The sequence below is a fragment of the Poecilia formosa genome, unplaced genomic scaffold (genome assembly GCF_000485575.1).
Source record: "Poecilia formosa unplaced genomic scaffold, Poecilia_formosa-5.1.2 Scaffold165, whole genome shotgun sequence".
NCBI classification, from domain to species: Eukaryota; Metazoa; Chordata; class Actinopteri; order Cyprinodontiformes; family Poeciliidae; genus Poecilia; species Poecilia formosa.
In genome coordinates, this window is record NW_006800104.1 from 705,163 (window position 1) to 730,777 (window position 25,615).

General features: G+C 37.4%; 1 protein-coding gene across 2 annotated transcripts in view; it reads right to left on the bottom strand.

Annotated features, from left to right (window-relative positions):
- Window positions 1–1,205: 1,205 nt before the first annotated feature.
- Window positions 1,206–25,615, bottom strand: part of LOC103146683 (CMP-N-acetylneuraminate-beta-galactosamide-alpha-2,3-sialyltransferase 1) — a 39,899-nt gene continuing 15,489 nt past the window's right edge. For both annotated transcript variants that reach the window (XM_016677818.1, XM_007564692.2), the window contains exons 4-7: window positions 7,464–7,643; window positions 5,626–5,671; window positions 5,409–5,528; window positions 1,206–4,144 (exon numbers count right to left, since the gene is read on the bottom strand). In XM_016677818.1, coding sequence (XP_016533304.1) covers window positions 3,971–4,144; window positions 5,409–5,528; window positions 5,626–5,671; window positions 7,464–7,643 — 520 coding nt within the window. In that variant the 3' untranslated portion in view covers window positions 1,206–3,970. The remainder of the gene's footprint in view (window positions 4,145–5,408; window positions 5,529–5,625; window positions 5,672–7,463; window positions 7,644–25,615) is intronic.

Here is a 25,615-nt window from a genome sequence, read left to right on the forward strand (position 1 = left end):
CCCCCTATACCGTGCCCCTGATGGGAGGATTGCCATGTCTAATCCAGAGGGAGCTATAGCACCCCCTACCGTCCGCCCTCTGGTGCAACCTCTATCCCTACCATTTTCATAAAATATATATATTTGAATTCAAACAATTTTAAAAAAAAATCATCTGTAGTGTACACTGATGAAAAAGAGAGATGCTAACAATGATCATTTCTCCAGTTATGGTTAATGAACTCATTTCAGAAATGTACACAGGAATAATTAGGGTATATGTTGATTTTAGAACACTGCAGAACAAAAGGACACCCATTCAAAGTTCTCACCTTGAAAACTCAAATACAGATTTTTATTTATAAGCAATTATTTCTCTTTCCAATCAAATATGAATAATTTACCTCCTCCTCCTCCCACACACACCTGGGCATCCACAGATGGCTGAATATGTAAATTATTAAAATTTTAATCATTCGTCTGTCCCACTCAGGTCAACATCAGCGAAACTTCTCAGGCCAGTAAAGTTGACATGTTGCTTCATTGATGAATTTCAAACACTCAAAAATATTATTTAAAAGTTGGACAATGAAATATAAAGCGTTTACCGTTAGTATTCCATCACATCAATTAGGATTATTAATGAAAAGAACAAGTGCTTATCCACTAGATGACAGTGTTCCCTGTAGAACAAATAAACAGCAGCAGCCTTGAGACAACTCTACAGATTTGCAAAGACGTGTAAAGCAGGTCACAATGTAAAGTTTGGTTTCAAGGCACATGGAGCAAATTTTAACCAATCAGGAGGCAGCACCCAACCTTAATGCCTGAAAAGTCTGGGGAAAAAAACACTGGAGTGTGAATGGATATGCTTTATCCCCCCTCAACCACAGGGTAATGAACATTTAAATACATACAGTAGCTTAGCAAATAGATTTTAATTTCAAACCTGCACGAAATGGAGTGATGCTGATAAAACTGACACACTAAACATGTCAACATCTTATCTGTAACTTTAGATTGTTATACTGCATATACCACTTGGATTATTTTTTTTAATTAAAACAGACGATAACAGACATTATAAATTTGTAAATATCAGAATACAGCTGAATTTGATGGCAAAATAAATATCAAAAACTGTCCATGAAGGCACTTACATCTACTTTTCATTCCAAATTTGTCACTATGTATATAAAAATTGCAACCTATATATATATATTAGCAATAAGGCATTTTTTGCAGGCTATATCATATGAAAGCCAATCATGATGATTCTTATTCGTAAGGCCCAAACTCTAAGTAGTTGCATATATTGAAAAATAACTTCTGGGTGAGTAATTTAGCTGTTCCAGAAAGTGCATTAAATATTTTTAAACATGGTGACTTTAGGAGAGTATCTAAGCCAAAGCTAAATGTATGAAGATAAATTAGGGCCAAAAAAATTTAAACTGAAAATAAAGATTTGAAGCAGAAAAAATGCTTTGAAACTGAGAAAAAAAGTTCAAAAGTACTTTTCAGATTCAAGTTTTTTTTTTCTTTTGAACAAACTTTATGGCCCCAATTTAGTTCCATATAAATGTTTGTTCCATTTACCTCAGAAGCTGGAATGACATCATGTCCAAGTAAACCTTGCTCCAGTTCCAAGTTAAACTATCAGTGGGATTTGCTATTTGTGTGCTTATAGTGACCGAGCAAACTAGTGTTAGTAACGCAGGCCACCAACAACATATTGCTTTGTATTTTTAATTATCAAAGAAACATGTTGGCAAACACAGGTAAGCCTAAAACTATTCATGCCCCTGGTATACTGAGATTTAACATTGCTTTCATTCAAATAAGATTATTACTGATGGGGAAGGAGAGATATTTCTTCAAAGGAGAAATAAAACACTGAAATTAGTATATAAATCTTTTTTAAAAAAGTATTCAATTAGATTGAATTAAAAAAAATGTCTTGCTGAAAATTAACACCTTTCTCAATAATGCATGGAAGACTATTGTCTTTGCAGCAGACGCTTCTCATAATTGCATTTCACTTTTTATTTTTGCATGTTTTACGACAATATAAGCTCCAGGTCTGCTGGAGCTTATATTTAAGGTTGGGAATACCTCTTTTCCATCACCCTAATCATTAACTCTGTCCACAGAGTCTTTGTCAGATTCAAGTTGGGACACACATGAGCATGGCTATTCCAGTGCATCTATGCCAATTCTAATCAGAAGAAAGTAAGATTAAGATTTATACCTAAATCTGCCAGGGGTATGAATACTTCTGAGCTAACCTACCAATAATGCACAATGTCAATGAATGATGTATAAATTGTCAGAAGTGCCAAAAACACTAGGGAAATTACTTTCTGTATTACATGAACCATCTTTTCAAAATGTGGCAGCCATGTTGGATTTTGAGATCGGGGTTTTGTGAGAAATCTCTGACTTTCCAAGTCAAAATTTAAATTTTCCAGTTTGTTCTATGCTATTGTTTCCAACATGGCTATTCCAACTTCCAAGCAGCAGGTTAAAATTTTGACTCAGTTTAGTGCATTTTTAAGTGCTCTCTAGCTCTGTTCAACATGCTAGCATGCTAACATTTGTTAACCGTCATTCCTAGTTGGAATTTCAACTTCAATAAATCTTCTAGTTCATATTTTTAAACTTAATTCTGACATTCAAAAGTCATGGAATGCACCACAACATAAACAGGCTAAATTCTCACTTAGTTAAGCAATTTAACAGAGTGGTGTTCTTTGTAGCATGTCAGCAGGCTAACATTTGTCTGGAAGAGCTAAAGGCTAAGCGCAGGCAGGATCTTAGAGCAGTTAAAATTAAATAAATGTCAATATTGAAGTCCAACACATGTATGTGTAAATGCGACTAATCACTTAGTCTGATAAGTTTAAGCCAAACAACCAACAGGACAAATTACTTTTTCTATGTATGTAAATGCATTTCTTTTTAGACTGTATTTTAAAATTGGAAAACATTTTTAGGGAAAAAACAACAGACTGAAGCCACTTTCAGTCAATTACCAAAAGATAAAAAAAAAAAAATAATAAAAAATGAATCTGTTTATTGTTTGATTGAAATGTTCCCAGTTTGGATAATATGTTTGAAGGCTAACAACATCAGTTATTCTTGAAGGCTGGCTGCAGCCCAGTGGGTGTTTTATATATAAATATATATTTTATAAATGTCACATTGTAATAAAAAGCATTCCTTGGGGGATAAGTTTCAGAATGATCTTCGATCGTCAAACATCTGCAAGGACACAAGCAAGGAGCGACGTGATGGAAATGAGTAATGCGAGAATTGATCGGCACAATAAAAACAACCGAGACTTTGTCATGACGGCCATTAAACCAAGACGCCTCAACTCCCGCATTGTGTCGATTTATGAATAAGATTTACACCTTAGTCAATAGGGTTCTGACACTAGTTTTTTTTGGTCATAAACGCAGGGCTTAGCAGCTTCAAAAAAATGGGCCTTTTTAACAATTCAGGTCTCCGTACGCATACATCAGGAGTATAATGTAGCATTTTGTCTTTCTGCTACTGACAGAACGCCTTTGTTCTTTTCAATTTCATTAACACACAAGCTTAAGATGTCCACAGAAAGTCATACAGAAAGAAAAAAAAAATAAAGTTGGTTAGGAGAGAGAGAAAAAAAAAGAAAAGAAAACAGAGGGAAACGTTTAGTCTTGTGACATTGGCATTTTAATATGGCATGCATCTTTATTTTCCTCCTGGCTGCTCAGAGGTGGATTGTAGCTTCTGGAAAGCGGCAGTGTTGCTTTTTGTCTGGTCAATGAAACGTCTGTTTGACAGAAAGCTTTATTAGTTTCTAATTACCGTGACAGCAGCTTCAGCTAATAAGAAATAACAGGCCTGCATAAAAGAGGTCAAGCAGACATGTTTGGAGACATGATGAAATTAGTATTTTATTTGTATTTTTCTTTTTCAAGCATGGGTGGTCATCCCATGTTTGCCATCATCTGCCAGTGAACATTCGGATTTTGTGCTTGTCCGCCAGCAGCAAGGTGACATTATATTCATAATCTCCGTCATGGACTCCGGTGTGTCTGAAAGCTCCTGCCAAATGGTTCGTCTCCCAATAGTGGTGCCAGTTTCCGTACCGGTCGGCGCCAAATCCGAACACGCTGACCTGAAATAGAAAAACCAAACACGCTGACCTGAAATAGAAAAACCAATCCCAATAAAATGTAAAATCATCAATAGTAACCCTCAGCTATTGTAAGAAAACATGGAACTATGATACTATGACTTGAAAATTGCAGGAAAGATATTTATTACAGTAAAGGTGCAGTTTTCTGACTCCTCTTATGTTCAACGTCACAATGTCAACGCCATTGTTAGCCTCTCCACGATCAAAAAGTTTGAATCAGGTTTGGGTAGATTTTTATTTCCATCAATTTTGTTAACATGTCACAATTAAAGTATTCTGGTCATTGCCTTCCTATGCAATTCAACTCGATTCTCATCTCCCTTTCCAGCTCCATCTGGCCTTTCTCTCATTGACCTGGATTTCTCCCAAAGAATTCCAGCCACGCCAATAAGTGAACAGAAGAAGAAGTTGTGAACGACGACCTTGATTTTCTGCGCTGCTTTAGAATTGAAGCAATGGCAGCAGAGGAAGTGAACAAAGTCAACAAGTCCGTGTTGGCCACACTTCCAAATATTGAGTGGAGGCAATTTCTGGTAAGTTTCTTAGCGTTAAACTGGCGCACTACATACGTCACGGCTAAGTGGTAGCGATTGGGTAAAATGTCCATAATCAACAGAGTCCACTCCTCCAAGAAGTAATCATTTCTCAATAGTTAAGACTCCAGTATGACGTAAAGCATAGAACAAGGGGCTGGTTTTTACCAGGGTATATTAAAGAATAGAAAACAATTAATTGCAATGCATTGATAAATCAATATTTTTACCCACCTCTATTCCTGAACAGGAACTTGGGTATTGTTCAAGTTCCTGGTCAGAGTTATCTAGTGGTTGCTAGCACTAGATTACTTTGTGCTAGCAACCTAGGCTGTCTTCTTTCCGCTCACTTTAAGTCCTTTACAATCTCAACAAACGTTTAAGTTGTTCCACACTGTGTTTCTTTGACAAAGTATGTGGAAATAAAGCTGCTGGAACGTCATCGTCTTCCAAAGTTACAGGCATTTCAAATGTTGCCATACTGTTTGTCCCAACGCCTGTGCAACTAGTGTGCTTGCAAAAATTAAAGAGCAAACGTGACATCTGTGCCATTACTGAGGTTCAAGCGGTACAAATATTTTTGGAAAGCAGTGTAGCTCAGTCCAGAGCTGTATCATTTTAGCTGCCTTTGTTGCACAAAAACAAATTATGTGAGAACAGCACTGTGCAGAAAGATGACGCTGCTGCTGGACTGCATAAGTGTAGCTTACCTCGTCACATATGTGGAGAGCAAGCAGCAAGCTGAGGAAGCCAGTCGAAGGATATCGTCCATGACCTTCCAGCCACGACTCGTGGACGTATTTGAAAAAAGTTGGATTATAAATTAACACCTGAAATAAACCCCCCCAAAAAAAAACATAAACAAAGACTCAGTTATATTGCATTTTTAATCAAGAAAACACGTTTCATAAGAATATTTAAGCCCACCTTATCTTTATTCGCCTTTATCCTGGCCCTAACTGGTAAATATGTGCTGCAAGAGACATGACACACAAAGTCATATTCCTCTTTTTAAGCAAGAGCTCCAGAATAATAACACATCTAAATGGTTTCATTCAAAAGTAACAGATGGTGAATAAAATGAAAGTCCAGTGTCTTTCTTCATTAAGCCTGCGCTAACGGAGCTAATTAAATCCAGATACCGAGGCAGATACCAAAGTAAAGCTCATTCTTTTGTCTTTCTGGGTTTTTTTTTTTTTTTTTTAACACGAAAGCATCTGGTGTGAAGCTGCAAGTGTAGACACTAGATATATATTTAAATAGAAAGGTGTGTGCGGCACCTGCTGCCGAGCCCATGTTTAGTTAGCATGAAAAATGTCTTCTCGGTATGCAAATGTGGACAAATAGTCCTGCGTCCTTCGACACTCGGAGCCCAGATTCACTGAAAACGCGGCAAAACTCACAGCGATCCGAAGGCCGCCGGGCTGTAGCTGACATCTCCGCCGGTGGAGTTCAAATTTAATGATGCAGACGGATTACTTTGGCAGTGGGACATCGCTGCATTTATGAGCCACATTTGCTTGGAAACTCCCACCATCTAACATCGCAGCATGATTGATTTATTAGTCGCGGCTCTGCTTGGCAGTGGCTCTGTTTTATTCCTGCGTGTCCAGTAGTTAAGCTAATGATTATGGGTAAGTGAGAGAGAAGCGGCTAAAGGTGAAATGTGCTGGAAAAGAAGAAAAAAATAAATAAGTAAAAAAAATCAAAGTGATTATCCTTGTTGTGGCAAAGAGACAGATAGAAAAAGCAGGAGAGTGTGACTGGATGACAATCTGGTGTTGGAGGAGTGGAAATGATTCTGGGAGTGTGATACATGCAGCATGCATGATAATGCCTCTGCAGCGTGGCAGTGAGAAAATGGGTAATGAAAACTAGTTGTTTTTTGTCTCCTCTCACACCAAGAGAGAAAAACAAACATTTTTGTTTTACTTAATTACCTGCAAAATATTCATTATAGCAAAAGCTTAAAACAGCAGTTAGCAGGATCTGTACTGTTAGCCTAGCTAACTGTGAACATTGGCTTTTTGTGTACTATTACAAAACATCCATAAAATTAAAAGAATGAGGTTGAAATAATATTAGAATGACTTCATTATTAAAGACACCAACCTGCATTAGGTTGTTAGTTTTTGTACAATATTTTGCAGTACTTCGTTCAGCTGCATCTACTTTCAAACTACAACTAAACTTTTATGTTAATTACTCTATATTTTCATTTTAAACAGACAATTTTTACTCTGCTGTTAGTGCACATGGGTTTACCCAGCTAGCTAATGTTGGCTAATTAACAGTATTTAAATGTATTGTGGCTGTTTATTCAAATTGTTTTTGTTTAATCGCTGTATACTACATCTTTATCTCTTAAATGACCTGCTTGCTCTCTTGCTATAAATTTGACTTTCATCTAAGTACTAAAATGAGAATTTAAACTACAAATTTGAAGGTATCCATAACTGATTTTAAAGACAATGACATTACATCTCCTTCTGCTTGTATTCAATGAATTGACATCAAAATTAACATAACACATTAATCACAATAAAGTTATGTAATATGTAATTTAGCAGGAATACTGTTATTCAAATAACGTGTTTGTTTTGTTTTAGTTATCGTCAGAATTTACTCTTTGCTTAATTATTTTTTTTTTCTTTTGCACCATTTTAGAGCATGGGTTTGACTTTTACATCACATTTTATCTTCTGCTCATATTTGAAAACCGACTCATAGCTTAGTGGAGCTTTAGCTTCTCTCACAGCTCTTACTGTGTGATAGTGCCAGTGGTCAGAGCACTGATGAGCCACTGCAGGTCCAGAGTCTTGAACGGGATCAGAACCAGGCTGGTGTTGTTGTCCAAGTCTATGGCGCTCTCTGGGTACATGACATGATGAGTGGTGCGTGTTCCGACATCCTCCTCGAATCCACTGGTAGGAGCCTGGTTCATCCTGGAGAGACAGACAAAAACATCCTTAATTTAAGAGCCGTTTCTCTCACATCTCCCTCCTTTTCTTCCCCCATTTGTGGATCGAGTTTGTCATCTTCCTGAGCCCCTGGACAATTCAGCGAGTCTTTAACTCTCAAAGATGAGAAATAAACAAACAGGCCTCAGAAAAAGAGTTTGCGTCTTACTTAAGATTCCCTCTAACTTGCTTAAATTACTTAGGGAGATATGAAACACAGCGAAAGTTTATGTTCCCCTTGGGCTTTTTTTATTTTTATTTTTATTTTTTAACATTTTCTTACATTATAGCCCAACTCTTTAATCTTGCATGCAGTTTGATGTGCGAGGCCAACACAACATAGTAGATTTTTGCAATTTTTTACCCATAAAATCTGTAAATAGAGTTGTGTGTTTGCATTCCATCTCTTTTTTTTTCCAACGCCTTGCAGAACGACCTTTCACTGCAGCTGCAAACTGGCGTGATGCGAAAGAAGCGTTTTTATTGCAGTTTTGCAAAAGACACACATTTTGATACGGCTCATCCTGACGCAAAAACTTTTGATTGGAAAAACTTGGTTTTTCGAAATTGGTGCACTTCCATTAAGCAAATTTATTTTCATTATTCCAATTTACGCAGTTTTATCGTCAAAGGAAACGCAGCTGCTGGCAAATTGGTCTGAGAGCATTTTTAGAGACACAGTTAGGATTTAGTTCTTGAGAACTCAAACATATAACGTTATCTAATTTGGACCTTTATCTAAATCTATCCTGCAGCTTTTACACCCAACATACGAGAATCCTTCAATAGGTTTTCTTCTTGGAGTTACACGACATTTAGTTGGAGTACTTTCTATTCAGAAAAGTTCCATTTTGGCCTCATCTGTTCACAGCAACTTCCTCTACATGACCTACCAAAGAGCTCAGTGTTGGAAATTTGATTAAAGACTAGCTTTGTAGAGTGCACAACTAGAGTTAAATCAACATTAGCAACATGTTTCTATTGCAAATGTTTGTCAGACTTTGTCAATATTCCACTGATGTCGAAAAAACTAAATTTGGCAATTGCGGTGACTGTTAAATAAGAAATGTGATTTAAAAATCTCACGTGAATAAGTTTGTTCATGCAATAAGTCAATAAAAAAAAATCCCATGCCATCATCCTCCAACCACTTCCTGTCATTGTCTTCTTTGTGGTTTGCGCCAGCGGCAACATCCGGTTGCTCATCATGTGACTCATGTGAAGCCAAAAAAGTGTCTCCATTGCAATTTTGCCAAATAAACCCATTAATACACAGTCAGAAATCGGGAGATGTTTTATTTTTTTTTAAACTGATGCGTTTCCATTAACAAATTTATTTTCTAAATGTCAAGTTGTGCAATTATATGGTCAAAGGAAACGCAGCAAATATGCCAAGTCTAGTTTCTCCTTTTCTGAATTGGTATTAATTTAACTCAGTTATTTCAACAAGAGATTAGTTTCGTTTTAACCCTTTTGAGTGTTAAACTTACTCAGCACAGTGTTGATTTAATTCTGCCAAATTTGCTGAGTAGCCGTTAAGACGGACGGTCATTTTTTGGTAGTTGGACTGTGTCAGAAGTGGATTGAGGTAAAGATGGCTGAATATGTAAGCAGACATTTCTCTTTTTAACAAAAGTATGTAACCATATACAGTACATGATGCATTATTCTCCTTCCACTTCACAATTCAACACCACTTTTTGTAGTTCCAGCACATAAAATCTCCTACAATCTTGTGGTTGTCGCATAGCAAAATGCAGGAAAGTTAAACTGGTATGATACTTTTAACATAAGCTGAGCCACAGATTTTAGATTAAAAAAAACAAAAAAAAACATACAGAAAGACAGAAGAGAGAAAAATGCTTAAATTGTCCTCCATCACCTTGTTCCACCACCCCAAAAAGCGGCTCGGTACAATCCAGCGTCCGTATGGAGCCAGGCAATTACCTCTTGGCAGAGCAGCCGAAGCATTCCCATTATTGTCCAACAATTTTCTCTCAAACTGGGACAGTAATTGGCGGGAATACAGTTTGACAATGGCAGCTGGCTTCGGTCACAAGTAGGAAGTGACACACAAAGCCTGAAACACGAGTCTGACCCCCCTGTGTGACTAGTGGTACCTATTTGGGAGCTCTGGCCTGAGCGGTATCATCTCCCTCATTACGGAGTCCGAGATGACGGCTATATAACAACCTGACATTTTCAGCCTGGGCCTGTCAGAACAACCGCTGGCGAGAGGCATCACTGGCCAAGGCTATTTATTGTTGATGACAAGTTCAATATGTCACATTCCTCGAACCGTTCTTGCGTTCAAAGGATATGGTTGCATCTGCGCATCAGACTTGGTGCTGTCAAAAGAGGCATAAAGCCATAAGTGGAGAGTTATTACAGCAAACCTTCACAAGGTAACAAAATGAAAATCAATATGTGCCAGAATATATTGATAAAACCAATTAAATTGTTAAAATATATAAATATATAAATATATCAATAAATAGCTGTTCCTCCAGGGTTTGTGATTGTTTTAATTTTTTTTTTTTTTTTAACAATCTGATATGCAATTTTCGTGGTGCCTATTTAGAAATGTCTGTAAGGAAGTTTTATGATATTTGCACTAATGTATGATGTTAGATGTGGCTTTTTAAAACTCACTGTATCAATTATAACCGAGGCAGCCGTCACTTAAACTCAATGTTTCTGACCAATGTTGAAAAGAATTGCAGTAAAATCAGAGAAAAAATGTGGAGAATTGTTGATTTTGTGTGAATTTTGCAGATTTGTGAAAAACCGGAAGGACTTATTGATGTAATTAGGAGTTTAAAGGGCCACATAAAAAGCTACGGCAGGCCAGATTTGGCCCCGGGGGCCTCGAGTTTGACGCATGCGCTAAGCTTTTTCAGAGAACTTAAGATGCGTCACCTCTGCTGACAGAACACGTTGAAAAATAAGGACTTTTGGTTGTGTAAAATCTCTGCTGTTCATAAAAGAAAAAGGAAAATTTTTTTTTATTTTTCTTTCAAAAACCTTCACTGTGAGTCAGTGTCAAGCCTTCTTTGTTAAATCTTTCTATTATTGTCTTCTCAGAGCCACTGAAATATTATTCATTTGATGGAAATTACTTCCCGCTTTTAGAGCTCCGTCGAAGAACGCGCTCATCCTTCTGCTTCCTGCCAGAGTGGTCAATGCAAGAATAACTCCAGTCTCTGAGGGCACTAAGAGGAGTGGACCTGTGTTGATAAGAGGACTCTGTGGAATGCTTATTCACTTAATCGTGTGTGTGTGTGTGTGTTTCAACTGCTCTAAGGAGGTAGATATTGTAAATTGGTTCAATCAATATTCAACTACATCACCTCGGCCCTCTGCTTCTTTGCCCCGGCTCGAGAAAAATATTCACAGCAGATGGACTTGAAACAAAATAAATGGATGTTCTGGCCCTTCGGAGCTAATAAATTGGATTGCTTATGCGCTGGAAACAGAGGTTCTTAACCCACAAAACGCCAAAAATATTCAGGGAACATACGTGCCTTTGAAATAGAGATATTTGATTTGGAAGGATTCTCTTTGTGCTACTCTGGCTTTAGCTGCTGTGAAAGCCTTGATGTAGCAGTTTGTTCAGTAGATTTATGGAATCATAAAGTTCAGAGGGTTGAAAGAACAAAACCAGGACTGGTGGGGGTTTTATTCCCCTTCAGCACAGACATGGGTTTGGAGAAATGGGCATGTGTTTGCAACCTGTACAATGCAGAGACATTTTTATGTCCCACAAATAAAGTCGTTCAGAGGCACAAATATTACATGGTTTATTTGTAAAAAAAAAAATAACTTATTATATTGTCACCTTCCTAAACCTTTTTTTTGTCAAAAGTGATTTTGGGGGGAAAAAAAGAATAAAAAAATTGGCCACTTTCTAATGCCAAGAGATGATTTAAGCAGAAAAAAAAAACCAAACTTGTCCAAAAATGACTTGGGCCATTATTTGATCAATATCAGCCAGGAACAATTTGCTGTCATATTTAAAGTGCCACCATTTTATTGAACTTTTTTCAGGTTCAGGATGGATTGATTTTCATCCTACATCATGTTGATTTTTGGGCAAAAATAAAAAAAAAAAAAAGTTTCTAACAAAATGAATCTGACATTTTCTTTTTCTTGTTATTGTGAAATTTAACAAATCAAAAATAATTTTGGTCATTCTGACCTAAAACAAGAGAAGTCTGGTCTGATTTAACTTCAGACAGCAGTAAAATGATGTAGGCGTTTTGATTTACTGTATGTAAACTTCTGGTTTCAACTGTTTCTTGTTCACTACTTCCTGTTAACAGAGCAGCAGCAGCGTTTTCTACGAGCTGCAAATGGTGACAGGATGACTGATCTGAGCCAACACAAAGGAATTTAAAATAATCTAGACAGGTTGATATAAAGATGTGGCTCAATCTTTCAAAATTTTTAGGAAGGAAGGCTTTTGCTTCGCAGCAAGTCGTAATTAGAAACAGCAACGTCGTCTTGACAACTGAAGTACTGCATTTAGTGAATTTAAAGAAACTGTTAATGAATTTACCAGAATGACTGTATGACATAAAGGGCTCTATAAATATAATGGAATGGTCTGAGCTCTATAATTTCCATTTTATTTTTGCTGAGGTGACAGAAGTTTGAGTTTAAGATCCACAGTATGACTATTAAATGTGGCTTCAACAAGGCAACTCTCACTGATTAACAACAGTGTAGTAGGGACTTTGCAGATAGAAAAAAGTGGGAAATGTTTATAAAAAAACACCAACATTTTGAAATTAACCTCAAAAATTTAAAAAAAAAAAAAAAAGACCATGGAAATTTCTGAGTTTAAAAAGTCAAAAACTTGCTAGAAAAAACTCAGAAATTTAGAAACTAATCTCAGAGATTTTCAAGAAAAAAAAAACCCCATAAAAGTTAAAACTTTCTAAAAGTCAAAATGTTCAAGGTTGGAAATTTTCATGTTTTCTCCAAATATTTGAGTTGTCTTTTTTTTTCCTAGAAAATTTTCCACTTTACAAGCACAGAAAATTCCAATAATTTTGTAGAAAACTTCTGAGATTAATCTCAAAATTCCTGGGATTTTCTTTTTTCTGCAGAAATGTATTATTTTTCCTATCTACACTGGCTCAAATCATCTGATGACGAACAGATCGGCATTAAACAAAAAAATTCCTGTGTTCATTTTAGATAAAAAAACAACAACGCACAAATCACTAAGACAACTCTCAGGCACAAACTTGGTTTATTAAGCTTTCTTTGTTGAATCATTTCTGGATTGTATTTGCGGCCCAAACGGCTAATGAGCGTCTTTAAACTGCAGCCCACCTGCCTGGCTAAAGTATTAGCCGCTCATTCGTTCAGCCGTCACCCTCTCAGATGACGCCTCCGTCTCGTTTGGAGTCACACATTATGTCTCCTTGTCATGACTGCTGAGTTTGTTGTCAGTTACTGTTAATGAATATTCCCGTGAGACACGGGTCACGCTCATGACTAAACACTAAATTGAATTTTAATGAAATGATTAATCTATTGTGCAGCGCGACAGCTCAGTAGGCGGGATAAAGCTGAAAATGTAAAGAGACGGAACGGGACTGCTGTGGTGTAGCAAACAACGAGAGCGGAGAAAAAGAATAAAAATAAATAAATAAAAAAAAACACTAATAGCTTTTGCTCACCGACTGTGAGATGTGGCCATTTTTCAGGGGCGCAAGACGAAAGCTGTGGCTGAAAGGTAGCAATTGAAATATCGGCCACAAGTTTTTCACACTTCACATGGGAAAAGAAAGAAAAAAAAAAAAAGGTGCAGATTAAACTTTTCAGATAGATACAAAAAGCTCTGTGTTGAGGAAAACTAACGAAGCGCATCATCCTGTGACCGTTGCAGCCTATAATGACTGGTTTTAGTGGAACTTTTTCCAAAAAGTTTTTCAAGCTTCAATTCTCTTTGCTCTGTTGTGACAGGAAAAGATTTCTTTTGAGTTAAGCAGAAAGCAACAGTAGCTGAGTTTCTGTTTCAAATGTGTGCAGAACTTTGTTAATATTCCACGGATGTCGAATAAGCGCAATTTCGCAACTGAGGCATTTCCATTAAATAAGACGCGTAGTTAAAACCACACCTAGATAAGTTTGTTCACGCGACAAGTCATTGAAGAACATGCAGCCATGTTTGTCAATGACAACTACTTCCTGTCGTCGTCTTCTTCATGGTTTCCTACAGGGCCAACATGCGACTCTTGTGATGCAAAAAAAAGTGTTTCCATTTTAGTTTTGTGAAATAAACCAGTTTTGACCCAGACAGAAGACCATCTCATCCTAGCGCCAAAACGTTTTATTGACAAATGAGTTTTTTCAACATTGCCGTGTTTCCATTCAGCCAATTTATTTTCAAAATGTCAACGGAAGTAAAACTGAAAAAGAACTGGGTCAATTCATGTAAAATGGGTAACAGCAATGTTAATATTCTTGTTACCAAGTTTAATATGTTATACTGACATGGGTTGGTTGTCATCATTTAATTAATCCAAATGATTAACTTAAATGCTGCATCCAGCAGCTTTACTCAGCTTACAAGGCTAATTTGGACAAAAACTGCAAAGTTTTTTAGCCAGAGCCAAAAATCCAAAACATTTTGCCATTTTAGACAAATGTGAGATTTGTGCATATCTGATATACAAGTTCTACATCACATCTCAAAATGGTTATGTTAATTAAATTAAATAAAAAAAAAAATAAGAAGGCTAAATGTCACCATTTAGCATCATGCGTGTTTTCATTCGGTTTGGCTTTCAACAGATGCGGTGAAACAAGAAGTTGAATTAAAAAGGGACGTACTTAAAAGTGGCAATTTTGACCAATCTCGGAGTCGCTGCAGTAATTGGTCAGAAAAGAGGGAAATGCAGAAAATGTTCACGTGATTGGTCAGATTTGCGGAAAGTTGCAATTACTGGAGAAAATCAGCAAACGATGACAGTAACTGCAGCAAAAGTTGATCCCACACTTTCTGTCTACCGAACTTGTTCAAGTAGAACCGAAGGCTCATCTATTCAGGCTCAAGTGTGAGTAATTTTTTTTTTTTCTCTTAATGTCTTTTTTTTTATTGCATCATTTAAAATTTTTGTGGATTTTACATTTTTTTCCCCACCACATATTACTATGTTAATTTTATTTAGATTTTTTTATTTTACTTTGAAAGGCTCTTAAATGTACTTATTTACATTCAGATTTTTATTTATAGCCATTCTGCAAACCTGTTTTCCGCTTTTCGTTGATCTGCCTGTGAAAAAGTTCAAAGCTTCAGTTCACTGATGCTCTGCAGTGCTTCCCTGCCGACAGACTGTGCCGTGTTGGTCACCATTCATCACAGACGTGTATTTGAACATGGCGAACCATCTCCACTAATGGTCAGCACCTGTGCAGACGGTCCCGGTGTTGTTGAAAAACAGCCGTCTGGAAGCTCTGAAGAGGCAGGCGGGATAAATCAGCAGCAGAAAGACGCTGACACGGTTCTTTTTCAGGCTAGCCTGCTTGCAGAAAGGAAAGAATTGATCTGATCCTTGTTCTCTATGTTGGAGTTTCAGTAAAAAAAACAAAAAAAAATCTTGTCAGAGCAAGTCGCTGCTATGCTTACCACTCTTAAGACTTCCTGTTTTAATAGTGTTCACTACAGTGTCTAAAGATGTTAGAAAAAAGGTTTGTGTACAAAACAAATGAAGTAGGTCACAGAGGTATGTAAACTTTACATACCACACCCCCAATTTATTCATGATTTTGGTGGATTTCAGTAGTAATTTTGGGACATGGATTAAGAAGAAAAAAAAAAAAAGAAAAAAAAAACTACCCAAGATCTTAAAGGGGCAGTGTTTTGTAAAATTGACTTGAATTCAAATGTCAGGATTCGGCAATTTAGTTGATCAAGTGCCACGAATTATAGTTTCTGGATTACTTTAAAGAGGAAGTATTTTGCATTTTCCAGGCATAGAGTTCCACGTTATAGCAAAATCAAGTAACTGTGTTACCTTCAGTTATAAAAATGCTATGTATATATTAAATATGACTTAAAAGAAATTTAAATTCATAAGTTAATGCCTTGAAATTGGGCCTCTGTCTCTTTAAGAACTTCTGCTCTTTCAGAAACTGAAACGTGGTTGAAGGGTTAATAGAGGAGCGAGATTGTGACGACTTCCTGAAGGCGGAGTTTTAGAACAAGCAGGAGCTTCTTAAAGAGACAGAGGCCCAATTTTAAAGTGTTAACTTACAAAGTCAAATTTCTTTTAAGTTGTACTTGACATATACAGCATTTTGATAACTGAAGTTAGCAGTTACTTGATTGTGCTATAAAATGGCACAATGTGCCTCGAAAACACATAATACTGCAACTTTAAGACTTAGAAATTATAGAAAAATTTGCATGGTATATTTGTCAAAACAACATTATATTTTAAAGGTGCTAAATTTTGTTGGTGGTCTGCTTCAGGACTCCTGACTTGACAGGACGTGCATCGCGATCCCAGAGGTAAAACTGACTCATCCTTATAGTGCTGAAAAATGTCTAGAACACATTGATGGGAGCAGACAGTCTGTCTGCAGTCAGGATTGAACTGGGTTGTTTTTGAAGTGAGGAACAACAATGGCGTGGTGTCATGGCGACCAGTAAGCGACAACAGCTTTAATGTCACGGCTGTTTGTTATCCGGCAACCTCTCGGATACTGTTGGCCTGATTAACATTCATTTCCGCTTTAAATGTCCGGTGTCAAGAATCTCTGCGTTGTATGACATGGCCGAACAATTGAAGGTGCAGCTGGATCACACAGCATGTAATAGGTAGCACTTTAAAGGTCAGCGGCATTTCAGCTCTCTGTGGGCTCCACATCCTCAGTCTGCCGTTGTTACCGCAGCTGGTCTTTACAATCCTGTCTGGGTAACAATCGGAGAAGCCTGAGCACTTTCAGCTGGTCAATAATTACATAAAACACTCCGCATCACATCTTGTACAGTATTTATGATGTTCTTGTGTCAAAATAGAACTTTTACATAGAGATATTTAGTAAAGATGAGACTTAAGCAGACCTTTTACATGTCTAATCTTATACTACCATCAAACCTTAAAATTCATTCTACTGGTAAACATCAACTGTCTGTTAGTCACCCTATCAAACAAAATGTCCCCCTTCTGACCAAAAACAACCAATCAGACTCAGAGGGTGGGTCTTAGCACTGTCAATCAACCTCATGTACTCGCTCTGGATGGTGCTAATGGTTGAGAACCAACTGTTCATCTGCAGTCATTGGTGGACATGCTAACTAGCCTTAGCAATCACCACAGGCAATGCTAGCTGCAGTGTAGCAGAGGGCATGGAGGCAATGAACAGCGCCACACAAGATTATGATTGACAGCCCTAAGACCCTCCTCCTGCTTCTGATTGGTTGCCTCCAGTTAGCACTGGGAGAAGGAGCTTGATTTTTTTTTTAATAGATTATCTGTATCATACCAAACTGTCACAACATAATGACAGCTTCAACAAATATGTAAAAAACATATTTTTTACAAGGAATTATTAGCATAATTCCTCACTTTTCAGCAAGCGTACTAGAAACTAGACAAAAAAAACAAAAAAAAAACAACTTGTGTGTTTTTGCAGTGGACCAGTGAGCATGTTACAGTATTCTCTGCTCCATACAGCCGAAGAAAACTAATTCGATTCAAGTACCAGAGATATGATGGTAAATTTGAAAGCTTTTTACATTTTAAAAATCTTGCCGTGCCTCATGGTGGTAATGTGCCTCATTCTTATTTTGAGCGGGGACCTCAGGGTCAACAAACGAGGCAAACGTCGATCACACCATCCTATAAACTCGTCCTTAAAGTGTCTGCAGAAAGCCAGCCGCTTCGAGTCGTTTAAGAATGCTGATGGAAAAACCCCCAGTTATCGTCCCCTTTTTGTTTAACTAAGCCATTTGCATTGTAGACATGCTGAATTATTCACTGATGAAATGTAAACAAGCCAACTGCCTGACGGTGTTCTCCGTTAGCATTAGGGCAACACGCCTCTCTGCAACCTACATGGGTCCTTGGGTTAGCATTTACACAGAGCTATGTTTAACACTACACCACACGTGGAAAGCATCTAAATCCACCTTCTGGCTCTGCAGTGTTTACACTGTTTTTTTTTTTTTTTTTTTAAATGTGTTGTTGCAGCCCAAACAGCAATCAATCTGTTGACCTATGTTTTTCTTTGATTTACAATGAGGTCCACTGGGCAAAGAAACAGGCCTGATTGCAGAGTTGATTGAGTGCCCATAAAAAAGAAAAACCTAAATTGAATTTTTAGGGACACATTAATAACAATAAAGAGGAGGAGGAATAATTGGACTCGAGCTTTTAAAGCTGCAGAGTGTTGCTTGCTGGCACCGAGCGCGGGTCATCTGCTCTCTGACATGTTTTTGACGTGTAGGTGGCACTGGAAAAAAACAAAACAAAAAAAACCAACATTCTGGCCATTTGTCGCCTCACAGGAACGTCTCATTACGGTAATAATGCTCTCACAAACGAGGGGAAAACCTCGTGTTTGCATAGATTCAGCGCTGGCTGAGATGAGTCGAGAGGAGAATTTAAACTTTCACGGCTTAAAATCCATCTTAGTGAAGGTTTCTGCCAAAGCATACACCATCTTGTAGAATTTAAGCCTGACTGATGCTCAATTCAGCTGCGTAAATATGAATAATGAGATGATGAGACATGCAAGACAGCCTTACTTTTCTAAGATAAGACGCTCTGGTGTGACAAGGGAACATAAAGAAGAACAGCAATAATGTGGCGGTTCAACGATATATTAACTGTTATAGTCTTTGGAAAAAAAAAGTGAATATGTTTCAGAGACCAGTTCTGACATAGCTGTTGTGTAGTGCGCTTAAGTATTTGCATTGTACAAAGCGCTCCATGGAGACGTCACTGGATCTGCCAAAGACTGCTCGCCGACAATGACTAGCATTGGTTTTAGCTGTCAAGTTGTAGAAATAAAATGCTAACTCTTAAATGTAAATGTGGTTTTATATATATATATATATATATATATATATATATATATATATATATATATATATATATATATATATAACAGAAAAGGGGATGCAGCTATAATTTGTCGACACTACAACAACTAGATAAAGTCAGGAAAAGTTTTAACAAAAAGAAAAAAGCAAGGAAGAGAGAAGATGGTGAGTTATGCTAGCTTGACTTTGACAACCTTAACATGTAGATGTGCTGCAGAATTAGGTGTGTTTCGATTCAGCTCAGCTAAAAAGAAAAGGCAACCCACACACCAACTCTGACAGATCTTTAGTAGAGCAGGTGTTTAGATTAGCTCATCAACCACCACTGATTTTACATAAAACAAAAAGGCTGAAACAATCAAAACCTCCTGCATATTCACACAAACTTGTTCTCGTACAGACACTTGTCACGTTCGACATTTCAAAGCAGGTCAAATAGTTTTTTTGTGCGTGTGTCTGCAGTCCACCGTCCTGCATCGACTGAGTCCCGTTTAGTACTACTGTGGTCTTCATGCATTGATTTATTTGCCATTCCATCTCTTTATCCTTGTGTTGCACTTTCCATTCACGCTTAATTGTTTGTGTTCCCGAGGCGAGCGTTTAGCAGGCCAGTTGTGTTTATTGTTTTGCTCTCATTTGTCTCCCTTATCTCTGCTACGCCGCGCATTTCGGGGCCACAAAGGAGATGAAGAGGCGATTCCGCTATCTCAATTTTAGCTCGATAAAGTCAGCTGCATTTTCACATTTTAAAGATAAAAGCTCTTTCTTTTAGTGGGAAATGTAAGTCTCATCTCCGTACGGACATAAAGCAGAGCCAGATTCAGTGTTTGTTTGTAAGCATCCAAAAGATAACATTTATAAAAATAATAATAAAAAAAAACAAACATTTCTGTGAGATCATATGCTTTTGCTTATTGATGTTCATGTCTTAGAACTAGAAAAAAACAACCAAAAAAAAAAACTAATTTCAAATTTAAATTGAACAACCTCTGTGGCTTATTAGCGCTTCAAAAAGCCTATACATGAAAACATTTAATTATTCAAAAGCTACACAGCTTGCACTTGTCAATCAGAGGAAGATGGAAAAAAAACATCTCTTGTGATGACAGTCGATTTTGGCGCCGCAAATGGCTGAATAAACAAAAGGCTTTTAGCCAATAAGCCAATGCTATTCAGCAATCTCAGGAGTCTTTGATTAAGGCTTTACAGGATTTGGTTGCATTGTGATGTGAATTATTCACTGCCCCACAGAAACGTTCATGCTCACCATTCCATGTTTTGTCTCATTACAACCACAAAATTCAATGTATTCTGTCAGGATGTTACAAGACAAAAAAAACAGAATGTTGTGCTTAAAGAGGCAATGTTATGTAAAATCAATCTATAATGTTATTCCCTCATCAAATACATACATGGAGTGTTGCCTTGATTCTTTCATGCATGTTTGAGAAACCTTTTAATCACCCGTGGCAACCATTCAGCTGTGCAAAACGCCTGGGTGGACCTAGCCCCGCCTTCAAAGACAAAGCTCCTCCTCAGAGCTGCGGCTTCCAAATTTCCAAGCTTACGCCTCTCAGTGAACTTCCACACTCGACTCCTTCAGACTAGCCAGCAGCAATTAGCAAACACCTGATGGAACCGAACGTCAGCTGAACTCATTAAACGATCTACATCTCAGAGCTACACTGGTAAAAACGTTGGTGAAAAGTTAAAAGAGGAGCCATGTTGTGATGACTTCCTGAAGGAGGAGTTTCAGAAAGAGCAGGAGATTTTTAAAGAGACAGAGGCCCAATTTCAAGGCGTTAAAAGTCAAATTTCTTTTAAGTCATATTTGGTATATACAACATTTTTTTTACCAACTAAAGTTAAAGTTACTTGATTAAGTTGTAAAATGGCACAATGTGCCTGGAAAACCGCATAATACTGCCCCTTTAAACTGTAAAGTGGTAGGAAAAAAATCATACAAGGTTTTACCAAATCAAATTAATTGATGTTCTCATTGAATAAACACTAGAGAAAACAGCAATAAACAAATAAATAAATAATTTAAAAAAAAGAATTACAATCCCAATAATATGGATAATTGGGTTTTCTTAAAGATTAATAGGAAATTATTGTGGGAACTGTAATCAAATTCTTAAAATAAGACATTTATAATAAATCATGCAATAAACCCCAAGAGTGACGTTCATGAAGTTCATCATCTGAAAATACAAATGGTAATAAAGAACAGCAAACCTACTGAGCCGTCCACCTAACAGGTAACCATCCCTGTGGTTTAATTATGTTCAATAGGTCTTGCCATATTCAGTTCACCTCTCTGTGTTCCTTATTGCTAACATGGTGTTGCCATATCCATTCATTCCTCCCTGTTGAGTTTCTTCATTTGTTCCTTCTACTTTTGAACAGATTTTATTTCCATTAAAAGTTTTTACTGTTTTTTTTTTTTAGAGATGCTTTGTGTTTTAGTTCAACTCCCTTAAAAACGCACAAAAAAACCCAACCTTGAACATGCTGATGCACACACAGATATAAACACTTCACTTTTCTGACCCAGACTGTTGGGAAAAAAAGTCTCCAGTCTTTTCTTTAATATCTGCATAGTAGTCATGTTGAAAATTCTTTCCTTATTTTAGTATTTCTTCAGTTTTTAAATATTCTATCTTTGCGTTAACCTACTTGCTTTGATTGCCTGTCACTTTGCTGAATTTCCCCTCTGTGGAATAATTCTGCTCTATTCTAATTTCTTATTTAGAACAACGAGGCTGTTATGATAAAATATTTAAAATATTTTGTAAAAATGCTAATGTACATGAATATATCTTTTATGGTCTTATTCTGTCATTTTCTCCTCTTTGAAGAGTCTTGCTTTTCGAAAAAAAAAATTTTTTTGCAAAGGTGAGGTGGGGGTTTATCCATTTGGATCAAAATTGGTTTATTTCACGTCACAAGAACAATTGGATGTTGCAGCAGATGCAGACTATGAAGACACAGTAAGGCATTAAAAAAAAAGCCTTACTGCATGAACTCATCAAAATGTGATTTGAATTGCTTTTCTTACTCAATATAAACACCACATTTGCCAAATTGTGTTCTTTCAACATTAGCGCAATGTTGAAAAAGGTTTTGCGCACATTTGTAATGGAAGCGTAGCTAAAGAGCAAGAGAGAGAGTGAAAGAATCCATTCTATATTATCAGCATTTTTACCTAAACTAGTCTGAGCATTCCCTTTAAGTGGTTAGACTTCACGGGTTTTTGTCTTCTCCATTTACCTCATAACTAAAACAAGTTAGGGTGATTACTGTTTCCTGTTTGCTCTATATTTTCATGTAATTATTGAAATCTGGAGAATAGATATAGTTTTGCAGTTAACGCTGAGATGCTTTCCTATGAAAGCAGAGGTGAACCTCCACTAACTAATTTGCATGTTGTGCCTCTGCACTCGTCAATTCAGTGAACACATCATCCCCACCCCACAGTCTCATCAGAGGCATGTGTACTCCACACCTTCCCGTCACCCAGCCTGTTCCTGCTGCTAAGGTAACCTTCCAGCTCAGCCCGGCTGCCTCTAACAGAGCGTGGGCTCTCCGGGTCTGACTCCGCTCGGATGANGCACATTTGTAATGGAAGCGTAGCTAAAGAGCAAGAGAGAGAGTGAAAGAATCCATTCTATATTATCAGCATTTTTACCTAAACTAGTCTGAGCATTCCCTTTAAGTGGTTAGACTTCACAGGTTTTTGTCTTCTCCATTTACCTCATAACTAAAACAAGTTAGGGTGATTACCGTTTCCTGTTTGCTCTATAATTTCATGTAATTATTGAAATCTGGAGAATAGATGTAGTTTTGCAGTGAATTGCCGTTTTTGTATTTCATTAAATGTGAAATCAAGGCTTCCTGATTACCATTACTGACCGTTCACATACATTTAAGAGTGATAAAAAGCAGGAAAACCGTGGATTCAACCCGAACATTAACGCCGAGATGCTTTCCTATGAAAGCAGAGGTGAACCTCCGCTAACTAATTTGCATGTTGTGCCTCTGCACTCGTCAATTCAGTGAACACATCATCCCCACCCCACAGTCTCATCAGAGGCATGTGTACTCCACACCTTCCCGTCACCCAGCCTGTTCCTGCTGCTAAGGTAACCTTCCAGCTCAGCCCGGCTGCCTCTAACAGAGCGTGGGCTCTCCGGGTCTGACTCCGCTCGGATGAGTAAATAAAAAATAAAACATCACACTTCCATGGCAAGGATTTTTTTCTTTTCTTTGTCCGCTAATGGCAAAGTAATAACTCTCATCTTGCTGTTATCCCTGTCATGCCGTAATTGAATCTGTGGAGAACAGCATGCTGCTGTCGCAGCGGGAGGCTGGGTGGGGGGAGACAGGAGCTGTAATGTGGCTTTATTTAGAGAGGCGACGCGTCGCGGCGGGCCGTCAGAGCCATGCAGCCAAGAATGATGAGGCACGCCACAATGCGGGGTGAAATTTGCTTTAGGAGATTTAAGCTGCGCTGCAGTTACATCGATGGTGGAATTTGTGTGAAGCAGAAACTTTACAAATTCAATTTCTATAGATCCGAACGGAGCGTCTGAGGGAGCGTCTGAGGTGTCAGACGGTGGTTTTGATTAGTTTTTTCTGTTTCTGATTTTCATGCAGAAAACTGGATGCGTTTGTATGTTGCATCTGTCTGATGGGGCTATGGTTGGAAATCAGCATTCTGCTAAATGCTATTAGTAGCATTTAGCAGAAAATAGCTGCTAAATGCTAAAAAGCAGCTATGCGTGATAATTGAATTTATCACACTGACTCGATACATGACATGTATGACAACATATTGTCATACGTGTTCAATGTATGACAACATTGAACATCTATCAATAAGCAATAGGGCTGCACCGATTGCAGTTTTCTGGCCGATCGCCGATTACCAATTTCTAAACTCTGACCTGCCGATTCTGATTTTGGCCGATACCAATATTTTTGTGCGAAATGTCGCTAAACATGGCAAGAAAGTCACTGAGATGGCAGCAGTGGGGTGATTTTTATTAATATGTCAGAAGTGCTAAAAAAAAAATCTATAATAAGCAAACTTTCTAAGTAGATCATTTATGTTCCACAAAAAATATCAAGTAGATGGATACGGAACTGCAAATTTCAACCAGAAACGGATTAAATTTGTGGTCAAGGACATTGGACTGCTCACATTTTGAAAACAAATGTACAGTCCAACTGATCTGTCAACTTCAGGCTTTATTTAAAGCAGCTTTCTCTCTGCCTTTGTCTCCCAACAGAAACAGAAAAATATAACAATAATTGTTGTTTTCTTGGGAATCAGGCCTCATTAAAATATTTATGTGAGCAAAGAGAGCAGGAGAGAATCAAATGGATGTAAATAAGCTGGTGGAGAGCAGACTGCGAACGCTAGTGATGACTTAATTAACATTCTAATTGATGCATGACATTGTCTTCCAGCTCCAGCACGTTGTTCTGGAAGACTGTGTTGTAAAAAGAAAGGGATGAAAAAGTGTGAAATAGTTCATAATGGGTTTGTGAATTTAACTCAGAATCACCAAATACTTTCCAACAGACATGCACAGAGTTCTGGTAGAGGGTGAAGTTGTGAAGCGTTGTTTGATCGGTTGAAAATAAACTAAATCTTTTATAAAATATGGCTAGTGTTTAGGAAATGCAGAGTGAAAAAATTAGGATGCCTTATTAAACATTCTGTTCCTTAATGTTCAAATATTGATGCCAAATCTATTTTTTTTGTCTCTGGGAAAGATTTGATTTCATTTAAACAAAAAGTAATATTTTTTTTAAAGTTATCAAAGAAAATATATCAAAATGCATTGTGTAGCTGAGGAAAAGGCTAGGAGAATTAGCTACTCCTAGCTACGTTGGCTAACGTAACTTCAGTGAGACATCCACCACCGTCCATGGTGTCGAGGCCTGATGTCGGCCTCGTCATCAGGCCGTGGAAAGTTGACACCACTCCTTACTTCCAGCTGTGAGATGTTTGAGCGGTTTTTTTTTTTTGCATGGACGGCTCGTTTAAAGTCACCCCACAGCATCTCAGTGAGATTGAAAATCCAATCTTTGACTAGGCCCAGAACTCGGATCGCTGTCATCTTACAGCGCTCATTTCTGTTTCAGGGAAATTACTCTGGAAGTCTTTAGTAGGGATGCACCGATCCACTGATTTCACCTTCGACACAGATATCTGAGGGTTAGCATCCTTCAAACTGCTGAGCAATGACGTCCTGTGTGCAACTTTAATCGTTTTAAGTTGGAACCAATAAAGGGGCGTTCTCAATTAGTCCTTTCCAGAAATTGTTTTTGTTGTTATATTTCCGAAGGCATTTTCTGTTTTATAGTTTTTTTTTCTATTATTGAAGGCTGAAGCGATTAACTGGATTTATCGCGACGACTCGATTGTTGAAATAATCAACTACTTTTAGTAATCGATTAATCATCTGGAGTATACAGACTCTAATAAAGTCTAAGCTGCATTGAATTATTTGCCAATTTGCATCTTTTAATGCATTTCTACTATTGTATATAAAAGACTTAAGCAGTAAAATGAAAAAAATCTGCAAATGAGAATTCTTTTTATGCAATTAATCGTCAGAATAATCAATTACTAAAATAATCATCGATTGTAACCTTAATATCATTTAAAACATTCTGTATTGACATTTATATGAAACATCTATATGTCCAAATACATAGAGAATCAATAAATTGTCCAGTTGTCTTCAAACTTTATTTCTAACACTTCTGTTGCATTTTTGTGATTAAAGGCAGTTTTTCTTTTTTTTTTTTTTTAAACCACTTTCAGCTTTTGGTTTTTGGGTCCAGTGTGGATCTCTTTATCCCCAATGTCACCATA